At 40.7% G+C, this 25,698-nt stretch overlaps 2 protein-coding genes across 2 annotated transcripts; one reads left to right on the forward strand and one right to left on the reverse strand.

The window, feature by feature from the left end:
- Window positions 1–8,855: 8,855 nt before the first annotated feature.
- Window positions 8,856–11,960, reverse strand: gemin8 (gem (nuclear organelle) associated protein 8). Its single transcript, XM_083903069.1, has 4 exons — window positions 11,925–11,960; window positions 11,660–11,725; window positions 9,764–10,097; window positions 8,856–9,352 (listed from the first exon to the last, which is right to left on the reverse strand). Exons 2-4 carry the CDS (start codon window positions 11,660–11,662, stop codon window positions 9,093–9,095), a joined length of 597 nt encoding a protein of 198 aa, XP_083759195.1. The 5' UTR covers window positions 11,663–11,725; window positions 11,925–11,960; the 3' UTR covers window positions 8,856–9,092.
- Window positions 11,961–14,270: 2,310 nt separating this feature from the next.
- LOC310938526 (NACHT, LRR and PYD domains-containing protein 12-like) lies at window positions 14,271–22,797 on the forward strand. Its single transcript, XM_083903042.1, has 11 exons — window positions 14,271–14,347; window positions 15,113–15,214; window positions 16,782–16,946; window positions 17,140–17,259; window positions 17,453–17,572; window positions 18,382–18,486; window positions 18,661–18,809; window positions 19,175–20,981; window positions 21,176–21,349; window positions 21,515–21,685; window positions 21,869–22,797. Exons 3-11 carry the CDS (start codon window positions 16,798–16,800, stop codon window positions 22,056–22,058), a joined length of 2,985 nt encoding a protein of 994 aa, XP_083759168.1. The 5' UTR covers window positions 14,271–14,347; window positions 15,113–15,214; window positions 16,782–16,797; the 3' UTR covers window positions 22,059–22,797.
- The last annotated feature ends 2,901 nt before the right edge of the window (window positions 22,798–25,698 follow it).

The raw sequence follows: 25,698 nt of genomic DNA on the forward strand, positions 1-25,698 counted from the left end.
GTCATCACCTGCTGCTCACTGGTGGTTGAAAATATCCTGACCTACACTCTCACCACTCTAAAACAATAAAACAAATCCTACCTTAACACAGTTGAATTCTTCAGTTCGGGGTTAAGTGATCATTGATCTTCAGTAAAGGGGGGCATAGCCATCTTGGAATCCTAAACTCGGGGTACGTGAGGTTGCTCGGAAGGCGCTCTGACCTCGGAAATTCCAAGTGTCTACAAATGGAACAGATTTCCATTAGCATAGGCCATAGAATGATTGGTTGTCATCTATTAGGGGTTCCGTGTTCCGTCACCAGATTTGGATTTATGAAATTATCACTCCACGATACATGATACAGCAAGTTCCTCTTCAGGAACCTTGGAAATTCAGAGTTCCGACTACAAACGGGATGCAGCATTAGCACCCCCCATGTTCCAATAATAATAAACACATCCTCAAACAATGGGATGCCATCTGCCCCGAATCCTCTTACATGAGGTTTTAATTTGGGCCCACGTGGCCTTGTTTCAGACAAAGCTGTGCCCCACGGAGAAGGAGGAAATCCCCCACACTCACCCCGAGACAATGTGCAGACAGAGGTGAACCCCACCACCACCACCACCAGCAACAGAAGCAGCAGACGCAGCAGCAGCAGCAGCAGAACAGAAGCAGCCCCTCATGTTCCTCCAACAAAAAACATCAAACGCTCAGAAGCAGGCAAACATGACATCCATGACATTTAGTGGATCCATTTCCCCCCAGGGCTGAAACCAACACCAGCATATGCTGCTGCATGGAGCACAGAGGGAGGGTCGGCGCCCTCTACACTGATTTGAATGCGAGCCATGAAGAAACCCGATTCTATTCCACTTTTTGGCAATAACAGTCTCGGGTTAAAACACAGTGGAATAATCTACCTGTTTATACAAGCAGTGGACTGATTCCTGTGATTTAAAATGTGCCTGTGTATCCTTAGACACTTATAGACCTAATTTAATAAATCATCACCACAAAGCAAACTGCCACCTCTTGTCCCATGTTATCAATGAAGGTGAAAATAAAAAGAAAGTTGACACAGTTCCATTTTGAAGCCTCAAGAATTGATTTTGACCAAGACAAGGTTCCTATTGGACGGTACCATTCCACTCATATGTGCCGTACTATTGTATAATTACCTCCAATCTGGATCTTAATTGTCAAAATCCACCAGATGATCTGTTGAAAGTTGAGCAATTGCAGCAAATACATCTTGAAATTGTTAATTCACGTTATAAATCAACCCGCAGAGTCACCCCCTGGTGGTTATCCACAATATTATTCACTATATTCTCACTTAACAGAGGCAGGTTCATCATAATTCAAGTCTTATCTTTTTGTTGTATCCACAAAGTGCACACATAAATAGACACAAATGCTCTAAATAGTCAGTTGTCAGGTTGACAGGGTAATCCAAGCCCCCATTTTTCCCCCCTCTCCCAGAATGCCTATAATCCCTTGCTGGGTCACACAGATTAAGGACTAGTCCAGAAGATGAGATCCAGCGTTTTCTGGCACTTTTCACCGTCACCCTGTCACACACAGATATACACTCACAGCACATCAAAACACACTGGAAATGAATCCATGTACACAACCTGTAGTTTTCAACCTTAAAGGAACAGTGCAGTTTTTTTTTTTTTCAATCTCCCACACCAAAATCCATAGATAAAATCAGTGATTTTAGCTCATGGTTGGATTTTGGCTCACTAAAGGATTTCAAACGCCAAAGTCCACCAAAATCCCAGAGTAAGATTACTGCTAGAGGTAGGAACGGATCAAAAACCCCTGTGATGTTAAATACAGAGCTGCAACTAACGATTATTTTCGTAATCGATTAATCTGTCGATTATTTTCTCGATGAATCGTTTGGTCCATAAAATGACGATGTTCTCGTATGTCTTGTTTTGTCCACAAACCAAAATGATTCACTTTTAATGCTTTCTGTGTGATGTGGAGCAAAGAAATTAAGAAAATATTCATATTTAAGAAGCTAAAACAATCAGAAATCCTGTTTTAATAATGAAAAAAGCCCCAAAACCATTATCAAAATAGTAATTAGTAATCTTTAGTAATCGATTAATCCATAAAGTGTTTCAGCTCTAGTTAAATAAGTGATTTTCTCAATGGAACTTGGTGAGAGGGTTAAAAAACATCACCTCTTAGCTAACAAAGAGTAGCCTGCAAATAACAAGAAGAGAAAACCTCTGCACATCTTACTTCTGAATGGCTTGAAATTATTTTGAAACCCCATCAAAAAAGATTTGATCAAACACTCATGACGGTCACATCCCCCACATCAAAGCAGTCCCGTCTCAGACTCTTGCTGTTGCCATGGAGCCGTGACGTTCCACAGGCTGCGCTGATTCACATCTCGTGGCGATGCTATCAGTTCCTTGAAAATGTTCTAATACGACTTGCCGGTATAATAAAAAAACGAATTAATTAGAGGGAGGGACTGAAGAGAATCTTATCATTGTCCCGTCAGTAACATGATTTATTCTCCTGGGCAAGCACCGCTGCTTTGTGGTTGTTGACAAGCTGCAGAGAGCGTTTCAGGCTCAGATGCAAGAAGGAAAAGCAGGCTGTAAATAAGTAAATGCGATCTCTGTTTTGAATCTGAGGATTCACAAACTGGACGGTCATCCCTTTGAATGGAAACAGATCCTGAAGGAGCTATTGAATATCCATTCATGTACTGTATTATGTATACAAGTGGTTCCCAAAGACTAGGACACACAGTTGGGTTAAAAGGTTGTTGCTTTAAATCCTCTTCACATTCCGATTTTAATCAATTAATGAATGCATTGTCACAAAAATGAAAAATCACCTGTAAAAACACCATCCAATCATATTGACCGGCCCGAACAAATTGATTGGATCGTAATGGATCAATCAAACTGCCACATGCGTGTACCCCCCCATGCACTAATCGCACATGCTCACAAGCCAACACCAAAGCTTATGCTAGTTTGCTAAATCCAACGACACAGTTGCAGCAACGTTATTGCAGAAAAGGTGCCAACAACAGGTGTTGGTCGCAAATGAAAGCTACTGCCAAGAATAAGGCTGATAAGACCAAGATCCAAGATCGGTGCTGCGTCTGAGCCATGGCGGCTCTGTTTCTACTGCACCTTTATGTCTTTGTGGACTTTTTAGAGTATTTGTTAGAGTTTTTGGGCATCACGTTGTCATTCGAACAAGTATCCAATAAAGTTAGCGTCACCAAAAAAAGTACAGAAAGTTACAGATGCTGCGCGGTGCTCGTGAATCTGGGTTCGTTCCTGTGCTCTGGAGGCGTAGCTTTGGAGGGAAGTCTGAATAAAGGGGCTTGGACTTTTGAATTCAAAATGTAGCTTGTATATATATCTCTTGGAAGTGGCTAGTTTACTTGTTCAAATTGATATCACACACCATTTATATTGTTAATTCGGTTGTGGTTTGGTGGCCATCTTTTAAAAGTGGGTCTCCAAATAAAAAAAGCTTGGCAAACAGTGATCTGCGCAGCTTATTCTTGATGGGTTGAAGCCAATCCTAGCTGGCATTGTGCAGGTCGCTAGATGCAATGAATATAATATTCATAACCTCATGTATAATTACCGATGGAGCTAAATATTTCATATAAAGGGAGCTTTACAGTCTGAAATATAACAGAGATTTTATGTACAATAAAAACACCTGTGTCGCGGCATGTTAAGAAATTAAATACCAATATACAATATAATACATAAGACAACTGGGATTTAACCTACTATATATAAGAGTACGTTTTTTTAAAGCTTGAAGATGTGACCTATAAACACACACCCCCAGGATGCCCATATAAGGAGTTGTGTATTATTCCCACGGCAATTCAACAAAAAAATACAATCTAACACAGGCTCTTACAGGTGCGTGACTAAAACATGAAGAAGGTTGTGCACAAAGTGACGGCTTTGTACATTTTTCTCAGTCATGAAAGCTTTTCTACTCATTTCTCCGCCTCCATTGGCCAAATCAAACAGTTTCATCAGTCGTGCTGGAAACAGGCCAAACATAAATAGAAAAAAAGGCACTGGTGTACACACTGGCACACACACAGAAACAAGCCAAGTGTCTCTGTGAAGGCTTTATGAGACGCCCACTGTCACTTTAGTCTAATCCTTGCCATTTCAATGAGCTTCTGGCTTCCTCTTTGGCAGAGAGCGACATACAGTAGCCACAATGGCCTTTGTTTCATCTCTCACCTGAGTGTGTATGTGTGTTTATATACGTATATGCATGTGTGTTGAGATCCGGGCCCTTAATCTGTGGTAATGATGACCCACTTTCCACCTCGGCCAATCCCACACACACACACACACACACAGGCCCTCAGCTGACGGTCACCAAAGGAGACGCTTCCCGCGCGTCCCTGCGGTGCAGAGGCGTCAGATGCTGCTGACAAAAGGTTAATCCACCTCAACCACTCACATGGACAAACAATTACGCTGAGGATCCCAGGTCAGTTTTAAGGGTAGGGATATTCCAAACAGATGTGTTTATCTTGAGTGTTATTTTAACAATTAAACAAATGAAGCACAGCAATGCAGCAAAGAGCTGAACTTTGCTGAACTTTGAACTGTATAAGATATTTAAAAATGTATGTTTTTACTCTTTCACGTCTGGTCTTTGGTCCAAATGACGACTGCAGCAGCTGACTGGACACTAACCCTCTACATGAGCCATGTACAAATGTCAAATCATAGAGAATCTCTGCTATATCATGCCTTATTTTTAATATCTGACTCCTGCTAGTACGGACAGCTTAACTAACACACACACACACACACACACACACACACACACACACACACACACACACACACACACACACACACACACACACACACACACACACACACACACACACACACACACACACACACACACACACACACACACACACACACACACACACACACACACACACACACACTGTCCTACACAACCATCCCCAGTCCATCCCGCAATTTATCCGACGAGCTGCTAATCCCGCTGGCCCAGATTTGGTCCACAGTCTGTTTCGCATGACGTTATGCCGTCATTCACACACACACACACACACACGGGCAATACACCCTTGTACCATGTGACTTCTGCAAAAAAGTCATGTGACTCAGGTGCCTGAAGTGCAGCCCCTCCTCCTGCAGTGATGTAGGGATAAGTGAGGTTTTCGGGGCTCAACAGCTATCACTGTTTGGAGAAAATACAAAGCGCATTGGACTCAATATCATCATCCTCATCATCATCACTGCAGAGGTGTCAGAGCGATAGCAGGAAATGACAGATAACGCCAATCCCCTGCTGTCTGTCGCTCATTTGCATATGAACGTACTATCTATTTTTTGCCTGCGTGGGCCTGCGTGATCACAGGGTCCGCATGTGCCCCGGATTTGAGATGCCTCTGAGGCCTCCTCATCGCAGTGTTGCCATGGCAACAGGTCCTCACAGCATCGATTGTCTCCAACACAGAGTATAGCCACTGGACTGAGCTTGAAGTGTAGAGAAAACGTGGATGTATGTTTGAACTGTTGCCCCCCCAAAAAAAAACTACCTTTTCTTCCCTTTTTTGTCAGAGCACTTTTCAAAGCCTTACAAAAAAAACTAATCTCTAGCAAAATCAATAATACATATAGAAAAAACATAAGCCAAGTAATGATTTTGCTGCGAGGAAACTGGCTGCTCCTCATGCTGTCAATTTCTGTGATATAGTTTGGTTCCAGGAGAGAGATCAGTGGTATCACAAAATCGACTCGTAGACAGGAAGATGAAGTAGAGTTGCTGGAGGAGTTGGAGATGAAGAAAAGGACAAGATGACAGTGTCTAAATAACTAAAGGGAATGACTAATGTTGATGGAAGGAGACACTGTGATGGATCACTCTTTTATCACCTTTTTTTCTTTATTTATTTGCTGGTCACTTTCTATCATGTCATTCCAGACCGAGCTCCATCCTCCCTGACCTGCAGCTGACCTCCACGTTGCCTTTCATCATTCGACTACACACGGGTTTGAGGAGCAGCTATTCTCCTCAGGACCCTGCGATGATGTTCATGCACCTGGACAGCATCAAACAAGGCCGTATTCCATATATTATGAGATACACTGTATTTGTCAAAGGTCCAGTGTGTGATTATTAGTGACATCTGATGGTGGGAGAGCAGATTTTGAAAACAGAAAAAGAATATCGTTTCATATTATTTACTTAATTTATGACGTTTCGGCTGCTGTGGAAACATGGTGGCACAAGATGGCTGACTCTGTAAACTAACCCCTTCCTTAAGGACATATAAAAGGCTAATTATTTTTTTATTATTAATAATTTAAAGCAATTATACACTTATAGATATTGTTAGTATATTAAATTTCTGCAAATAAACCCTCCCGAATGTTACACACTGGACCTTTAATGCTGAAAAACTTAATTTTCTGAGGATTTCATCCCATTTTCAATGAATATTTGTAGTCGCAAAAGTATTTTAAAGACATAGTATGCAACTTTTAGTGACTTTTTTTTGGGTTATTTTCAATGATATTTTCACTCTGAAAACAGGCTCTGTCAAGCAATACTATCAGACCTGACAGAGGGAGCGTTTGTGGGTATACAGCTGCAGCATACAAATCTCATCTTCATGTCACCAGAAGACATGAGATTCAAAGGTTTCATCCCACAGTTTTAGGATGTTCAGTATATGCTTAAAAAAATACACTACTTGGGTGTCATCATGTCTCGTCTTAATATACCGGCTTTTAAAATACTTATAAACAGATTTAGTGGCTTTGTTATCGGGTGAATGGATCATTCCATTTTAGCGGAGTGTTCAGTTATTCCCTCAGAATAAAACAGTCCTTTCAAAATGTGTGGACTTTGAAGTCCATCTGCTGCAGCTCTGTATCCATACCACAGCTGGAATCCACAGGAGAGGATGCAAGAGGATATGAATTTCCACATGCAAAAGAGAAAAGAGTGAGCACAAAGAGTGAATTCATGACAGAGGAGGAGGAGGAGGAGGGGGGCAGAGGAATAACAATGAACACAATGAGCAGGGAGATGATGAGAGGACCAGATGCACACGAACGTTGCTGAAGATGATGAGACAGAAGAAGCTGGTTTTTGGAGGGAACAAAACGGGCCGAACTTACACCGGAGACGAAACGAGAGAAGTTTCTTTTTTTACGATTGCTCCCCGCAGGAAAATGTCTCCGGCTCCTGCATGGCACTAAATCATGTCACTTGGCTACATCCTGTCTGTTCTCAACTTCTCACCGGGCCCTGAAGGCGATAAACAGACCTGCTCCCTTATTGGAAACAGATGTTATGAATGGGGAGCGAAAGAGAAGGAGAAGGAGAGAAAGAGGCAGAAACAAAGGAGATTCTTAGATTTGGACTGTCCATGCAGGAACATTCAGTGTGTACTAGACCCAAAACATTAATCTGTTTTTAAAGGTCTACGGTTTGGTTAAACCTCCCTCTTAAGCCAATCAGCCCTTTCATTAGGAGTGGACATGTGAAGGATGAGGTGTTTAGTTTACCTTGAAACAGGAGACAAACGACGGAGCATTACAGTGAAGCGCTATGGGATTAAAATGTTCTGGTAAAGTATTTAAAAATACTTTCATATTTAAAGAAAGGTCTGGAAACACATATGCACCAGCAGTGTGTGGAAACAACGGATCTTAATCTTTCAAAGCTCTAATATGCTCTGTCCAGCACACGCTGCACTCCACAGATCAAGAAATATAGTTTACATTAAGAACATACATAAAAAGCCACAACAAGAGAAATACTTGCAAACAATTAAGCAGCTGCAGCAAATAATGTGTTGTTTGGTTTGCTGTGCACGGTAGTGTAAGAGTCCAGGGGTGAATTGGGGAAAGTTAACAGACGCGGGAGCCTCTGAGCTTTTAAACTGATTAACAGACGTGTGCAAATTGAAGTGAAGCGCACAGAGAGACCTGGAAACAACAGCCAGGAGCAGGTTTTCACTCACCCATGTTTCAGTGTTTCAGCTCCAGTGGAAAACGGAGAATTAAAAAAACAAAACAAAAACAAACCCAACAACTCCCAGATGATGTTTGTCCACTGGCTGTTTGAAAAAGTGAAGTGTGGTGGTGGTGTGTTTGGTTTAGGGGGCTGTGCAGCTTTCCGAAGAGAACGGGGGGGGGGGGGGGGGGGGGGGGTGAGTTGGGTGGAGTTATGATAAATCCAAAATCCAAACATACCCCAAGCATCATCTTAATTAATGATTTCCTTAATGAAATTAATGATTATCTTTTTATTGTATTTATGATATAAACAAAATATATATATATATACACACATATATATACACTTATTACATACATATATATATATATATACATATATACATATACATACATACACATATATACACATATACGTATACATGTATACACATATACATAAACATCTGCGATGACATGTCAGCCTGACCCATAAATAATGGTAATAGGCAGCTAAAATATTACACCTACACTGTGGACGTTCTCTGAATGAACAAATATGCATGTGAAGTGCAGCTTCAGCACTGGAAATCCTCAATGACATATACACTAACAAAACACTGACCCAGTTTCTAAATGTAGAAAAAGCTGAATTACAGCTACAGCGTGTCATCAAGAACAGAAACCACAAGCAGGTTTTATCCAAACAAATAACAATTTATTATGTAAAAAAAAAAAAAAACACACAAAAAACTTCCGTTTAAAAAAGAGAATATTCAAGATTTCTCCTTAAACACAGGCACATCACAGAGTGCATTGAAACATTTGTTATGAGAGGAGCTGCTGCAGGATGAAGCATCGGTACTGTAAGGCCGCCACAGAAGTACAGCAAAAATGAAGAAGACAGGGAGCAAGCGCCGTTGTATACGTTACGTCTAGGGTAAAGGGTTATAAAGATGATCATGTTTATCTATGAAAAGGTAAGGTGACGATTTAAAAAGTCTTTATGTGTACTTCAACTTGTGTGTATGGGTCCTTGGTGCCTAAAATACCTTTGATTTGATGGTTCTGCCTGCAGCACAGTTACAGTTTCAGAGGGATCACAGGCCAGTACTTTGGCTGCTTCCGGTCACAGTTTCTATCAAACGTGAGCTGCATTGCCGTCTCAATGGCCAAGATCTTGGCGGAGTCCTTGCCGTACAGCTTCTTCATCTCTGCCACGCGCCTCTCGCCCGGTCGCTCGATGGGAGGAGCTCCGGTGCTTTGCTGGGAGCCGCCGCCGCCGCGCAGGTCCTGGTCAGCCAGCACGTAGCAGTCCTGCTGCTCGGCCTCCATCTGCTTCTCTGGAAGGACAGGAAGACAAGATTATTTTTAGGTACTTGGCTCTGTTATGTGCTCACCTTGTGCAGGCAAGACAAATTAGTCATGAATAAAAGGTTCAAGTGTGTAAGAAACGGTGAGATCTAATGATGAGAATGGAAAGGGAAAGACCTAAAGAACTCCTCTGTTAACATCCTCCCTTTCTCAAGTGTGAGAAAGTGTGTGTCAGTGATTTACGGTGGCCTTCTCATACCAGAAAGTATTCCTATTCACAATTTAAAATGCATACTCTGTATGCCTCCGTAAAACAACACCCTGGCTTAAAGTATATAGTTTATTCTAAGAATACTCTTAGATTAACAATTTTTATTTCTAAGAATCTTTACACTTAAACTATAAACCACACTGAACCATGAAGTGATGGAGACACCTACTCAGCTCCTCTTTGTGTCTCTCCGTCTGGGCAAAGTACTGCCGTAGCTCCTCGCTGATCTCCATGTTGCTGACATCACACTCGATCTCGCTGTCAGAGCTGCTCTCCTCATCCCACTCCTCGCACTCGTCACTCTTTGGAGCGTGCCAGTCCGCGTATCGCTGCGGGCTGCTGGGAAACTGCTCCCAGCTGTAGCCGGGGCCGTAGGCGGCCTCCAGGGCTTTACTGTAGGCACGTCTGTGTCTCTGGTGCCAAGCCATGGCCTGGTAGTAGTGCTGCCAGTAACGGTTGTACACGGGACTGGAAAACCAGGACATCACAGTGCTTGTGTCCTCCTGTATACGAAATACATTGATGTGTATACCACTGTATTAAGCTAAAAATCACAAAATGGTCACCAAGTCCAAGCCCCTTTTTTCAGACTTCACGCCTCCAGGGCACAGAAACGCGCAACGAACACAGATTCACGTGCACTGCGCAGTTCACGGGTACTTTTAGGTCACGCTAAGTTTTTTGGACACTTGTTCAATTGACAACGCGATGATGAAAAAACAACAAATACTCGAAAAAAGTTCACAAAGACATAAAGTTAAACTACCGGTCCATTAGAAACAGAGCCACCATGTCCTTTCTGGGCTTTCAGTTGTCGCCACTGTTCAAATGCAGCACCGACGTTCACACTGATCTTCGATCGCTCTGCATCTACCTTTTTCTTGGCAGTAGCTTTCCCAAAAAAAGTCTTGCGTTTGTTTTTTGCCATAACGTTGCTGCAACTGTCTCGTTGGATCTACCAAGCTAGCATAAGCTCTGGCACTGTATTCTGAGCATGGAAGAGGTGTATGTGCATTTCTTTGCACATTTTTTACATACACACCCCTATATGTGTATATATATATATAGATATATATATATATATCTATATATATAGATATATATATATATATATATATATCTATATATATATCTATATCTATATATATATAGATATATATATAGATATAGATATAGATATATACGGAAAGCCAAGTGACCACCGGCTTAACCAGTAGCTTATACAAGACATCTACTCCATCTACTGGTTTACCTATCCTTTTAGTCATTCATTCATTCATATATTTATTGTTTTACATTAGGTAAACTTCTTGGTAGTCATATCAATCAGCAATTCAGCCAGTCGTGGAAGGTGGTGCTATGGGCTTAGGTATTTTTCATAAAATACGCAAATGTAACGGCGCATCTCATTGATGTATGAACACAATTCACATTATTTATTATTTTCATTTACATTACACACCGCTTTTATTAGTTGATACAGTTTGTATGTAAGGCTTGTATCACGATCCAATTCATTTGTTCAGGCTGTTCAATATGGTTGGGTGGTGTTTTTACAGGCCTGTCCGTTCTGCAGCTGACTGACATTTTTTATTTTTTTGTGACAATGTATTAATTAATTGGTTACAATCAGGCTGTGAAGAGGATCTTAAGCAATGCAGAAAAAAAATCTAAGACAGGGTTCTTCAATCCTGGTCCTGGGGACCCGCTGCCCTGCATGCTTTAGAAGTTTCCTTGCTCCAACACACCTGATTCAAATGTTAAGCTCATCAACAAGATCTGCAGAAGCCCGATCATTTGAATCAGGTGTGTTGAATCAAGGAAACGTCTAAAACATGCAGAGCAGTGGGTCCCCAGGAACATGATTGAAGAACCCTGCTTGACATTAACAAATGAGAAAATTGATGTCTCTTTAAATGTTATTAGGTTAACCAACAAGCTTTCTCACTGTGCTGTCCCACAGAGCTGTTTGTTTGTGCAACTCGTGAAATATAATATTTACCTAATATCACGTAATATTTATTGAGTTGAGTGTTAGGGGAGCACTGCTTAGTATTGTACTCACCATGTTTAGAGGTCCCTCTTCCTCTGTGGTCTCTCTGCTAACTTTACCTATCGTGCAGCGAGCAACCTGTATGTACAAATACAGATAAACGGTATTAGCAACATGCTAATTCAAAGTTCCACAACGTCTGCGTTCATGAATACAAACTAGATAACTTGTGAGTTGTAAACAGCGGGGACACTTGCCAATAAGTGATAAAGCGTTGCAAACACTCGCAATAAGGTCTTTTACATACAAATATTCTCTCATTTCTCATAGTTTTTACCTCTGTGCAGTGTGTTATCGTGGACACTTCCGCAGCGTAAACTTCCCAGCATCCTTAGAGCCACAGAGAACTAGCATGTAGCTATCGCCACCTCGTGGACACAGCTCACGCTGACGACTGTAATATTGCAATATCAATGAACACATCCTTTTAAAATTGTGTTCATTGTGCAGTCATATTTGACTGTATATCTGTCATTACGTTTAGAGAAAATAATGTGACATGTATGATAGATATTGCGGTCAAGCCAGCCGTCACTTGGCTATCCTTAATCAAATCAGCCGCTCCTGATTGCGAAGTGCGCCCATATTCTCTCCTTTACGTCAATTCTTCTCCAAACCAAGTCCTATTTCTGGTTTTCAAAATAAAGTTATATCGAAAGCGTACACAACATACTCAAAAGAAAAGGTTACATTAGAAGTCAAATATAATAATGTCAAATAATACATTAGTAAAATGTATCTCAAATACTGTATATAGTGCAGTTACACTTTTCTCACTTTTCGTCTCATTTTATTTGTTCATTTTTAATTATCAACCTTTTCTAAGAATATGACGAAATGACTACAGCTCCACTGTTTGCAGTATAGAGCTACTATACATCTTACTAATGTTTACATTATTATTTTTTACATATAATCACTATAATATAATATGATATAGTTGTTTTGACATACTGTAACATTTTCTTTTCAGTACGTTGTGATCGCTTTCGATAGGACTATTATGTATAGAACCGGAAATAGGACTGCTTGGTTTGGGCCGTTTAATTAGAATTGACGTAAGGAATTGACGTAAATGAGAGAATATGAGCGCACTTCACATTTCACAAAGTTCGCGAGTGGCCGGGAGGCGCATTACATCCGTAGTGGTTTAGCACTACCATAGAGAATGAATGGGAAACGATTTAGAGAGACGGAGTGCTTACAGCGCCAAAGGTGCGAGTGGCCGGGATGCGCATTACATCCGTAGTGGTTTAGCACTACCATAGAGAATGAATGGGAAACGTTTTAGGGCCGTTTAGGACACTGACATTTAGGAGCGGTCGATTTGAGCACGGAAAGCTAGGTGAGGACTAGCTCGATCACAGTAAGTAGCTTACACAATATATCTCCACCATTTGCTGGTTATCCCTTTATTTATCTATATATACACCCTGTGTTCATTGTTCATAAATTTATTTATTTACATTCGGTAAAGTTCTTTGTAGTCCTAGCAATTGGGGAGCCGTCCAATCGTAGAAGGTAATACAAAAAGTGTAACGACAGAATACCGATTGATGACATATGCGGTTTCATCAAGCATTGGTGGTTCAGTGGTAGAATTCTCGCCTGCCACGCGGGAGGCCCGGGTTCGATTCCCGGCCAATGCAACGACCTTTTTTTCTGCCATTTGTCAATCAATTAACCAGCTTTGATTGGAGCAAATTGTAATAGTTTTATTATTTCAATCTCAATCATTTAATGAGTCTCAATGTTCTTCTTCAAAGGAACACACAAGTAACAACTGGGTATAAAAATTGGTATTTGTTCAACTATTAACATGGAATACATTTAATAATGAAAACATTTGAATGGTGCACTGGAACAGAAATAATCAATATGTGACTAATAGTGATGAATCAATGAAAGCACTATTGAGGGTGATAGATAATCTGAAAGTGTGGCTAAAAGAATCCTCCACTCTGAATTAATAAATAATTCAAAAATAGATTTGCTGTCTTGTGATTTAAAACGTCCTCGTGCCACTCATTAATAGCAGAACTGAAAGTTTGGACCTAAGTGGAACTGTAGACTTCACTTGTAGACTTCACTTCCTCTGATGGTTCCTGGGCCGCAAAGTCAAAGTCAAAGTCAAATCTTTAGAAGCTCCACTTTAGCTCTATTACATTGTAATATGAATATATCATATTATGCTGAAATAACATGAATTACATTCACAGACTTATACATATTTGCTCTGTCCAGGGAGTAATTTGATTACACATTTATAAATCCGTTTCAAAATGATTACGAATTATTGAAGTAAGATACTTCACTTGACTTCAGCTTCATTCATGTCATTGTTCACATTTCAGAGGCTGCACAACTACCGCCGTGCCAGCAGATGTCGCCCACGTGCTCGATTAATTCTAAATACTATGTCCAGGTGGATTCAAAGTTGGATTCAAAGTTTCACGAAGCCTGGTTTGGCCACCACCATTCAGCCAAATATCGATAGTTCCAAGACAGACAGACTGAGGAAGCTCCAGCTCCAGTTTAGTGACCGAACTCCAGAGGAGACCATCGGCGCGGCTTCCTGGAAATCCTGGAAAAAAGAGAAGGTGGGAAAAAGGGAGGAGACGTGAAAGTGAAACCGTCCTGTGACTGTTTTCTCCCCCGTCGTCGTCATTTTAACTGCGCAACAGAAGGGCAGAAGAGCGAGTGAGTTGTTTATATGATTATGATGATAATATATGGCTATACATGATGATTTTATTTGTGTGTATGTGCGTGTGTGTGTGCGCGTGTGTGTGTTAAACAAACTTTGATCTTAGGCCTGTCTCGAGCGTAGACTGAACGCGAGATTTAACCTGTGCTACTAAATTCACACTGACGTAATCCTGACGGATTATAATGGACGTTTATGAATACACGATATACGTCATTTAAAAAAAAAGATCACCTGGCCTTTTTTGGGGGGAGTAATCCAAGGTCAAAATTTCTTAAAATGAACAAGATTCTAACTTTTTGTCTAAATTTTTAGTGGGATAAAATCCACAATTTTTACTAGTTTATGGTTTCTATTTTATTGGATAAAACACGTTATTTACTTCATGCACAAGTAGTATGAAGTACGTTTACTCTGTCATTTTCTAATCCTCAAATGCACACATGGAAAATCTAAATAAAGGATTTTCTGAACTATCAGAACTGTGTGATAATGTGATAAAGTCAGAGGCTCATGTATTTGGGATATCTCTGGATATCAATTCATTAAACTTTATTTTCCTGTCAGCTGACTAATGCAGACAACACCCCTTCAACAACATACAAGCACAGTAGCCTAGCACCATCTACTGGCCATAGGCTGCTTGTATCACACAGATGCTACTCAGTCACCACAGAAGAGTGGGCTTCATGCAAGTAGCATGAACTTCAGATTTCATGAAACACCTTCTCTTACAGAAAACTCATGTTGTTTTACAGATTATTGGTCACTGGACTGAACGCAGAGCCACATCAAATAAACGTCCTCAAGGAAAACGTGATAGGAGATTTTCTGCTGCAGAGTTTCAATCAAACTGAGAGGTAACTCTTTAATGATCAAATATGAGCTCTCACTATTCCTTTATTGTTTTTATTTATTATTATATTGTGTGTGATTATATTGTATTTTAATAACTGTGCAGCACTTTGGTTCAACTGAGGTTGTTTTTAAATGTGCTTTATAAATAAACATGACTTGACTTGACTTGAAATAATATGTCAAGTCAAGTACTACTCATATTATGAGTAGTGATATGTAAGTGAGGAGCTCATTAGAACAACGAAGAGAAAGGGTGCTTTTTATATTAAAAGTTACTGGGTGGCCTTTTTAAAAAAAACGTATCAAAGGTTTCATCTCTTCATAAGTTTCCATGATTAGCTGTTGTTTGCTTGTCGACACACGTCTTCTCCATTTCTGCATCGGTAAATCTGTGATGGTCGACTTCAAAGAGACGTGAATGTGAATTTACCAGGATAAATTACACCTGGATTGACCAAACCCTGTCTCCTCATCCTGGTTTGATGTTCAGTCAGGAGGAATTTAGTAGCATAGGTTAAGGACCACTTTCTCAGATTGACCAGATATCTTAAAGTTTTTCTCAATTGTTTACACACAAATGCTGGTACTTGAGACACAATGACCACAACAGGTAACTCATGCACCAACCCCCTGAACCAACTGTGCTAAACTACAAGCACAATTCCTGCTTTACACTCAAATTGCAGTTGTAAAACACACTTTTTCAAAACACTACACACAATTCTCTGCATTTGGCACACTTTTCAAGAAGAAAATCTCTTGTTTTTTCAAGGAACACACTGTCATTCAAAGTTCTGAAGTTAATTTCCCTACGATGCAAACTGACCCATCACATGGGAAAACACTGTCACACAGGTTTTCAATTTGCAATCAGTGCGTTAGCATAAAAGGGTTCTGTTTTGTCTGCAGACCACTGTATGTGCAACTTTGTGTTGGTTGGGATGGACACTGTGTACATTGTTTTTGTGGGAAATAAATAGGAATATAATATATTTGTTACTGTGTGTTTTGAGTATAAAAACAATCCATTCATTATCTACCGCTTCATCCTCCACCGGAGGGTCGCGGGGTGACATAGGGCGATCGGCGGGGTCACACCCTGGACAGTTCACCAGTCCATCACAGGGCCTATAAAACAATATTATAAAATATTTTACACACTTATGAATTGTCTGTAGTAAGTGTAACACTAAACACTAAAAAAAGGCCTAAGTCATTATGATCAATGGAGAAGAAGTGTTTTCCATTCATCATGGTGTTTTACATTGAGCACATCAGTGTTCAACTGGTTCTTATAAATGTCTATTCATATGACGGTTTGTGTGTCATTTGAAAGCAAAATACCATTTTGAGAAGAAATAACTGGGTTACTAAGGGGTTTTGCCCATTGTGTGTGTGTTTTTGGATTTGTATATAGAATTCTGAGAGCATGAGGCATGCTTTCAGAAAATGTGTGTAAACAATCGAGAAAAACTGTAATACTACTCTTATGCAACAGGCCCCAGATCTTTTTTATCACTCTGGATATTTTCATGTTTGTTTCCTCTCCTGTTTTTCTGTGTGTGTCAGCTCAGTCTCTCTCAGAATGACTGAAGTCCAGCAGATGAGCGATTGTGTGGAGGAAGACAAGGACAGAGCTGAGTCCGCAGGACCCAGATGTCTGTCTGTGAAGAGTGACCAGTCCATGAGTTACCCTCTAGGCTTCAGTCGTGAACCTGGATCCTCAGAGACAAAGTAAGAGACGTAGAAGCGATTTTTACACAAAGATCGGCGGCCACAAGCTGTAAATCAGTCAATGAAGGTGTCAGATGCGGATCATCAAATCTAGAAAAGGAATAATTCAGTTATTTGGCTCTGTCAAGATCATTCCTCTCTGGAAGTTGCAATGAGGCTTGTTTCTTATCAAAAAACCTGTTTGTGTTTGCAGAGGTCAGAACCAGAAACGGAGAGCTGAGTCTGCAGGACCCAGCTGTCTGTCTGTGAAGAGTGACCAGTCCATGGATCACCCTCTAGGCTTCAGTCGTGAACCTGGATCCTCAGAGACAAAGTAAGAGACGTAGAAGCGATTTTTACACAAAGATCAGCGGCCACAAGCTGTAAATCAGTCAATGAAGGTGTCAGATGCGGATCATCAAATCTAGAAAAGGAATAATTCAGTTATTTGGCTCTGTCAAGATCATTCCTCTCTGGAAGTCGCAATGAGGCTTGTTTCTTATCAAAAAACCTGTTTGTGTTTGCAGAGGTCAGAACCAGAAACGGAGAGCTGAGTCTGCAGGACCCAGCTGTCTGGCTGTGAAGAGTGACCAGTCCATGGATCACCCTCTAGGCTTCAGTCGTGAACCTGGAGCCTCAGAGACAAAGTAAGAGACAGTTTGTCCAGTGAAGCGTGTTAGCAGCAGATCATTCCAGGTGGCAGTAATGTACATTAAATCTGGTTTACCAACCATCATAAAAACTTTTATGAGGAGAAAACTTGCAATCAATGCACCTACAACAAGATAACAGACTTGGTTGTGTGTTAAACACAAATGCAAAAATGCAAAATCTGACATAATATGAACAAATACAACCAGATGTAATTAAATTAGAGTCAGTGAAAATAATAATGTTGACATGGACTCATTTCAACTTATTTGTCATATTTCTGAAATAAATAATTTACCATAAGAGGAAACTGCTTAAAGACATTTATTGTTATTGTTTCTCAGCGTTTTCTTCCAGTACTACAAACATATAAATTATTATAATAATCACTGAAGGTTATATCACTAAAACTAATAAAACTACAAGTTCAAAACTCAACTAGAACTGACTGAAAAACTCACTAACTACGACAATTACAATGATTAGTTCTACCGCTACATAAAATGCATCAAAACCTTGATGCTTACCATGACCTGAACAAGTCAATCTCTCTGTAACAGAGGGAGGGGCTGTCATCGGCATGTTAAAGGCTCAGAATTATCAGAACATTTTTAAATATACTTTTACTAAATTACTGCTTCTATACCCATTTGTAGAAGCATTTTTTTACACAAAGATCATCGACCATAAGCTGTAAATCAGTCTATGAAGGTGTCAAATCTAGAAAAGAAATAATTAAGTTCTTTGGCACTGTCAGTTTAAGACTGTGATATGATGTGGATAAAAAACCTGATTGTTTTTGCAGTGGTCAGAACCAGAAACGAAGAGCTGAGGCTGCAGGACCCAGCTGTCTGTCTGTGAAGAGTGACCAGTCCATGGATCACCCTCTAGGCTTCAGTCGTGAACCAAAGTAAGAGACAGTTTGTCCTGTGAAGGAGTGAGATTCATAAAAGTATAGGTTCACAACACAACAATCTCTAACACACACACATGCTCAACATTTGCTCCAGTCAACAAACAAGAGTTTTAATTCACTGTCTCAGCCGTCACTGACGATGTTGATAATAAAGAAATGTCTTCACAGACACAAGTTTGCTGTTTCTGTGGACGAGCAGACGTCCTGCTGTCCTGTGTGTCAGGACATCCTGAAGGATCCAGTCTCCACCAGCTGTGGTCACTGCTATGGGAAAAGACCCAGGACAGGAAATGGACCACAGATCATCAGTGTACAGAGTATGTAAGACAGGATAAAAATGTTTAAAGGATAAAAATGTTACTCATGTTAACTCATGAAGATTATTGAGTTTAACTCTCTGCTGCCCCCTGCAGGTTCAAGAAATGAAGGTTTACACACAATTTCCTGCTTTTATATCAGTATTGTATTCACAGATCACAGTTGTTGAAGTCTTCACAGCGAAAATTACTGTAGTTTTTCATTTGACAACAACATAAAACAACGTTGTCAGTTTTTCTTATTGTTTTTTTTTTGTTTAGTTTTACCAAAATTGTGCATATGTTTAGTTTTTCTGTCAATGATGAAAATAACCATCAGCTGCTCAGATTCTTCCTTTACTCTGACTTTGTATCTTGTCTTTCAGCAGATGTTGGTCTGCAGGAGGTTCTAGATGAACATAAGATCAGTCTGAGGAGGAGATTTGAACATGTCACTGAAGGAACTGATGGAAGAGGAAGTAGAACCCTTCTGAAGAGGATCTTCACTGAGCTCTACATCACAGAGGGACAGGGTGAAGAGGTCAATACTCAACATGAGGTGATGCAGCTGGAGACGAGCTCCAAGAAGAAGACAGTCCAGGACACTCCCATCAAGTGCTGTGACATCTTTAAAGCCTTACCTGACCAGCAGGGACCCATCAGAGTGGTCCTGACCAACGGCGTCGCTGGTGTTGGAAAAACATTCTCGGTGCAGAAGTTCGCTCTGGACTGGGCCGATGGTTCGGAAAACCAGGATTTGAATCTGCTGATTCTGCTCTCGTTCAGGGAGCTGAACCTGATCAGAGATCAGCAGCACAGTCTTCTCACGCTGCTCCATGTTTTCCATCCAACATTACAGAAGGTCAGTGCAGAGAAGCTCGCTGTCTGTAAACTGTTGTTCATCTTTGACGGCCTGGATGAAAGCAGACTCTCACTGGACTTCAACAGCAGGACGCTTTTTTCTGACATCACACACAGGTCATCGGTCAGCGTGCTACTGACCAACCTCATCCAGGGGAATCTGCTTCCCTCAGCTCTCATCTGGATAACTTCCCGACCTGCAGCAGCCAGTCGGGTCCCCCCTACATGTGTTGACAGGGTAACAGAAGTACGAGGCTTCACTGACGACCAGAAGGACGAGTACTTCAGGAAGAGATCCAGAGATGACCTGTCCAGCAGAATCATCTCGCATATCAAGACATCCAGGAGCCTCCACATCATGTGTCAAATCCCAGTCTTCTGCTGGATCAGTGCTACAGTTCTGGAGTACATGTTGACCACAGAGCAGAGAGGAGAGCTGCCCAAGTCCCTAACAGACCTGTACTCACACTTCCTTCTGGTTCAGACGAAGAGGAAGAAGAACAAGTACGATAAAGGACGTGAGACGAGTCCACAAGAACTGATGGAGGCTGACAGGGACGTTCTTCTGAAGCTGGGGAGGCTAGCCTTTGAACATCTGCAGAAAGGTGACATGATGTTCTACCAAGAAGACCTGGAGCGGTGTGGTCTTAGTGTAACAGAAGCCGCGGTGTACTCAGGAGTTTGCACAGAGATCTTCAGAAGCGAGTGTGTTATCTTCCAGAAAACTGTCTACAGTTTTGTTCATCTGAGCGTTCAGGAGTTTCTGGCTGCAGTCTACATGTTCCACTGTTTCACCAACAGGAAGACAGAGGTACTGCAGGACTTCTTCAGGCAAGTCGACGGGGACTCGAACGGGTTTAGCAGAAACTTTTCACTTGACGACTTCCTGAAAGAAGCCACGGAGAAATCACTTCAAAGTGAAAATGGTCACCTGGACCTGTTTGTTCGCTTCCTTCATGGACTCTGTCTAGAGTCCAACCAGAGACTCATCGGAGGTCTGCTGGGTCAGACTCAGAACAGTCCAGAAATCATCCAGAGTGTCATCAAGAACCTGAAGAAGATGAACACAGACAACATCTCCCCTGACAGAAGCATCAACATCTTCCACTGTCTGACGGAGATGAACGACCAATCAGTGCATCAGGAGATTCAGCAGTTCATGAAGTCAAATGACAGAAAACAGAAACTCTCTGAGGTCCACTGCTCAGCTCTGGCTTACATGCTGCAGATGTCTGAGGAAGTTCTGGATGAGTTGGACCTGGACAAGTACAGCTCATCGGACAAGGGAAAACACAGGCTGATGGCAGCTGTAAGGAACTGCAGAAAAGCTCGGTAAGTTTGGACATGATCAATAACATTATCAATGAGTGATGATTAATGGTTTGGTTTATCAACATAATCACAGACTGGATTATTGTGAACTCTCAGAGACTCGGTGTGAAGTTGTGGTCTCTGCTCTGAACACATGATCAAACACTGACTGGTTTCAAGCAGCAAAACTTCTCAATGTTTTATTCTTTATCCAGGTTGAGTCGCTGCAGATTGTCAGGGATCAACTGTTCATTTCTGGCCTCAGCTCTGAAGTCCAACCCTTCCCACCTGAGAGATCTGGACGTGGGCTGGAACAACCTGCAGGATTCAGGAGTGAAGCTGCTGTGTTCTGGACTGGAGAGTCCACACTGTAGACTGGAGACTCTGACGTGAGTTCACTGACTGAAGCTGATGTTGTTTTTATAAACCTTCATTCTATTCATACTAAACTAATTGTATTCACACACTTGCATGCTCTCACACGCACAGACTCTCTCTCGCTCTCACACACACATAGTCGTTGTCTAAAGTTTCATGTTTTATTCTTTATTCAGGTTGAGTTGCTGCATTTTGTCCGAGACCTGCTGTTCTTTTCTGGCCTCAGCTCTGAAGTCTAACTCCCACCTGAGAGAACTGGACCTGAGCTGGAACAGGCTGCAGGATTCAGGAGTGAAGCTGCTGTGTGCTGGACTGGAGAGTCCAAACTGTAGACTGGAGACTCTGGAGTGAGTTCACTGACTGAAGCTGCTGTTGTTTTTTTTTTTTAAACTTTAATTTCATTAAAATCCTTAGATTCACTGATGAATAAATGAAACGCACACACTCTCTCACTCACAAACTCACACACACACATGCACACAAACAAACAGTTGTTGTCTAAAGTCTCAAAAGTTGTATTCTTTATTTAGGTTGAGTGGCTGCGGTTTGTCAGAGATCAGCTGTTCTTCTCTGGCCTCAGCTCTGAAGTCCAACCCCTCCCACCTGAGAGAACTGGACCTGAGTGAGAACCATCTGCAGGATTCAGGAGTGAAGCCTCTGTCTGATCTTGTGACGAGTCCAGACTACAGACTGGACACTGTAAGGTCAGTAGAGTGTTAATCAGTGTCCGACGTCATACCATCATAGACATAATGCATTCCCTTTACCCTAACCTTAACCTTCACAACTAAATGCCTAACCCTGAAACCAGGTCTTAACCCTGAAAACCCATTTAAAGATGTGTGGACTTGCCAAAATGTCTTCACTGTCTATGGCTTAATACAACCCACAGAAGCTTTTCCTAATGTCCCGTCACCATCGGTAGGCGAGGCGCGACACTGGTGTTTTTGATATATTCATTGACTCACTGCTGTGACTCTGACTCTTCTCCTCATCTTCATCTTCTCTCAACAGGTGGAAGTGGTGATGAGTCCTGCTCTGTGCTGCAGCTTCAGCAGATCTGGGAGAAAAGTCATCTGAAGACACAAATGCTGATTGTGTTGTTTTTCTGTCGCTGTACTGTCCTTGCAGGCTGTGTACTTTAAAAAAAACAAAAAAACATTAGTCCTCCAATAAGTACACAAGGCTTGGCTTCTCTTGCTTTTACTGGGTAACTGTCATACACAGGATTTTGTGAAACATTACAAAGAAAACATAAATTAGCATACAAAACAATTAATATTACCAGTACAAAGAAATATTCTATGTGCAGCTACAACCTGCAGGTGAATCTATAAAAGTAGCTTATCTGGTACTGTATTCTGAGTAGTAACCTGTCGTAGTTTTTGCTTTTGTTTAGTTATTTGCCCTTTTTTTATTGGTACCATATACTTTATTTTGCACATATGTGTGTGTTGAAAGGAACCTTTTTTGTTATATTGATGTTTTAAGATTGTCTTATTGTTACATTGTTGTTAACTTGTTTCTGAATAAAAATTTACAAAACTTTAAAATTTTAAATGTTTGCTCATGTATGCAAATTGAGTTTGATAAAATTGCAAATATCCATCAATCCATCTTCTACCGCTTTATCCTCCACATGAGGGTCGCGGGGGGGGGGGGGTGCCAATCTCAGCTGACATAGGGCGATAGGTGGGGTCACTGTGCACAGTTCTCCAGTCGTTCACAGGGCTACAGACAAACAACCGTTCACTCACACACTCACACCTATGGTCATTAGTGTCAAATTTAAAACGGTAAATATTGAGTTGGTTAAGAAAAAGTATTTTTTATTTGCCTAAAATCCTTCGTCCTGTGTTTTATTATCATCCTAATGATCAAATTGAAGGAAAATTCACAAAAAAACATTTAATGATCACGGAAATTGTAATTAAAATGTTCGTTGAAAATTGCATATAGAAATATTGCTGCGTTTGTTGTGTTTACAACGTATACATTGCATTTTCATACAACAAGTACCCTGACAAAACCATGTCTCAGGACTCCAGCTGGAGTGCAGCATCCATTCTGCAACCAGTGTATTTACCCGGAAGTAGTAGCATTTTCTGATTGGCTACCTGATTGGTTGCTAATTCAAGATAACCGTATGATTGGACTATGCACGCAGCATAGCAATCTGCCTTCGCATCATCCATTCATATATCACTAATGGCATGTGACGTGAAATGCGTGTTCGAGACTTGAGACCTCTGCACTGCAGTTGAACTACAGGAAGTTCTCAGAAGTTCGTGCCGTGGGATATACCATTTGGAAGGCAGTCTGTAAAAGGTAAACCGTATGTTTAAGTTGTTGAACGGGACGCGGTTAAAACAATACTAACCAATGATTCTGTGTTAGCATTTCTAGATGAAGGGGTTCATTTTTTTGCTTGAAACATGTATATGTGTATTTCGTTTCGACGTTGCTAGCCGATAACGTTAGCCACAAGGTTAGCTTAGCGAACGGTTGGCGCGGCGCTCACGTGACGACGCACAACTAATCAGACTGCGCGACCATGCGTGACGTAGATTGTTCTTTGATCGCGTTCGTATGTAAACACACAGACTACAGCGACCAGCAGCAGCAGCAGTAGTCATTTCTCTCAGACGAACATTGAAACTCACCTGTTGTGGACGTTTTCCAAAGAAAAACTACAACTTCTCTCGTTCCTGTTGTCAAACGGATCATAGTTTGTACTAGTTGGTACACTGTGGTACCCGTGGAAGGTGGAGAGAGTGACGTCATCACTGCTGAAGATGTTTGTCAGGAGTCTGGACAGCAGGAGGACAAAGAATCTGACTCTACTTCTCTGAGCACCACTGGTGATGAACCTGTGGTCATCCAGAGTGACCCCGAGGACAGTCTGGATGAAGCGGAGGAAAAACCTGCATCCGGTCCTGAACTGGACACTGACCTGTTTCCAGAGACACCAGCTCCTGTGTCCTCAGCTGATGAAGCTCCTGCCATCACTGATGTCCAGGAACTAACACCAGACCAGACCACACAGTGACCCACTCTCCTCAACCTGCCGAGGAGCCCAGAGAAAACAGACTGAGCTGTGATTTCTTGTCTCCATAGCAACACAAACAGACTGGACCTTCAGTCTGTTAAAGCAAAGGTATATCAGACAAACACCAGAAGAGTCCAGTCTGATTTGTCTTAGGTACATATTTTTAATAGCTTGTTTTCATTTATTGCTTATATATATATATATATATATATATATATATATATATATATATATATATATTATGTATTTTTTTTTTCCATTTTCAGTAACTTGTTGTATATGAAGACACTTGGTTCATTTTAGACAGAGAAATATAGATACATAGAAAATATAATGGTTTGATGGTTTAAAGATGAAATGATTCAAAGAATAAATATGTAGTATTCATTTATTTACTCATGTTATTGTTACAGCGAATACTGCATAATGACCATGTTACAATTTCTTTATTGCTTATTGTCATTTTCACAAAGTTTAAATAAGTGTTGCAAAATTACCTTTGTGTGTATACATAACTATATGTGTGTGTATAACTCACACGGTAAATGTATATATAATTGATAATAGATATGTAGAGAAAAATAAGAATTTTGTAAGTACTATATAGTATTTATTCTAATGTTGAACATTGATACACGATTACTGCTTATTAGTCTGTACATGTTTTTATTGCTTGTGTTCATGTTTTTCTTCATGTTTCTCAATACAAAGAATTCTATTTTCAAAAAAGTGTCTTTGGATTTGGATTTTAAGTGATTGTGGAGGTTAATTAATCTAAAATGTTTAATAACGTAATGTTGTTAAATTACTTACGATTTAGGAAGATATAATGACAATTAGGTATTATTCCTAATGCATCAATTAATTATAATGTCAGTGTGCATAAAATATTTAAACATAAACATGATGACTGCTGGAAGCCTGGCTTTTTTACATAGACTTGTCTATGGGGACGAGAGATGGACATTAACAACAGTCTGATACACAAAATAAATAAAACTGTTGTGGTGTAAATACAAAAAATTAAAACGAAGACAAATTATAAAACACAAAACCTGCCATTGACCTTTGAGTCAATGGAAATAAAAAGGACAGTCATTTCTTTAAAGGATTGTGATCTGTCTGCTCAGGGATCAGGGGCCTAGCAGAGGGCCATTGACCTTTCACCTATTACATGAAGCTTCTTTGTCTGATGGAATTAAACACAAAACAATCTAATAAAAATGCTTAAACTTGAAAAAAAACTTGAAAAAAATAAATGCCTGAGAAATTATACAAACCTATAAAGTGAACAATGTGCAGAGAAGATAA

Source organism: Microchirus variegatus, assembly GCF_963457635.1.
Source record: "Microchirus variegatus genome assembly, chromosome: 16".
Classification (NCBI taxonomy): Eukaryota; Metazoa; Chordata; class Actinopteri; order Pleuronectiformes; family Soleidae; genus Microchirus; species Microchirus variegatus.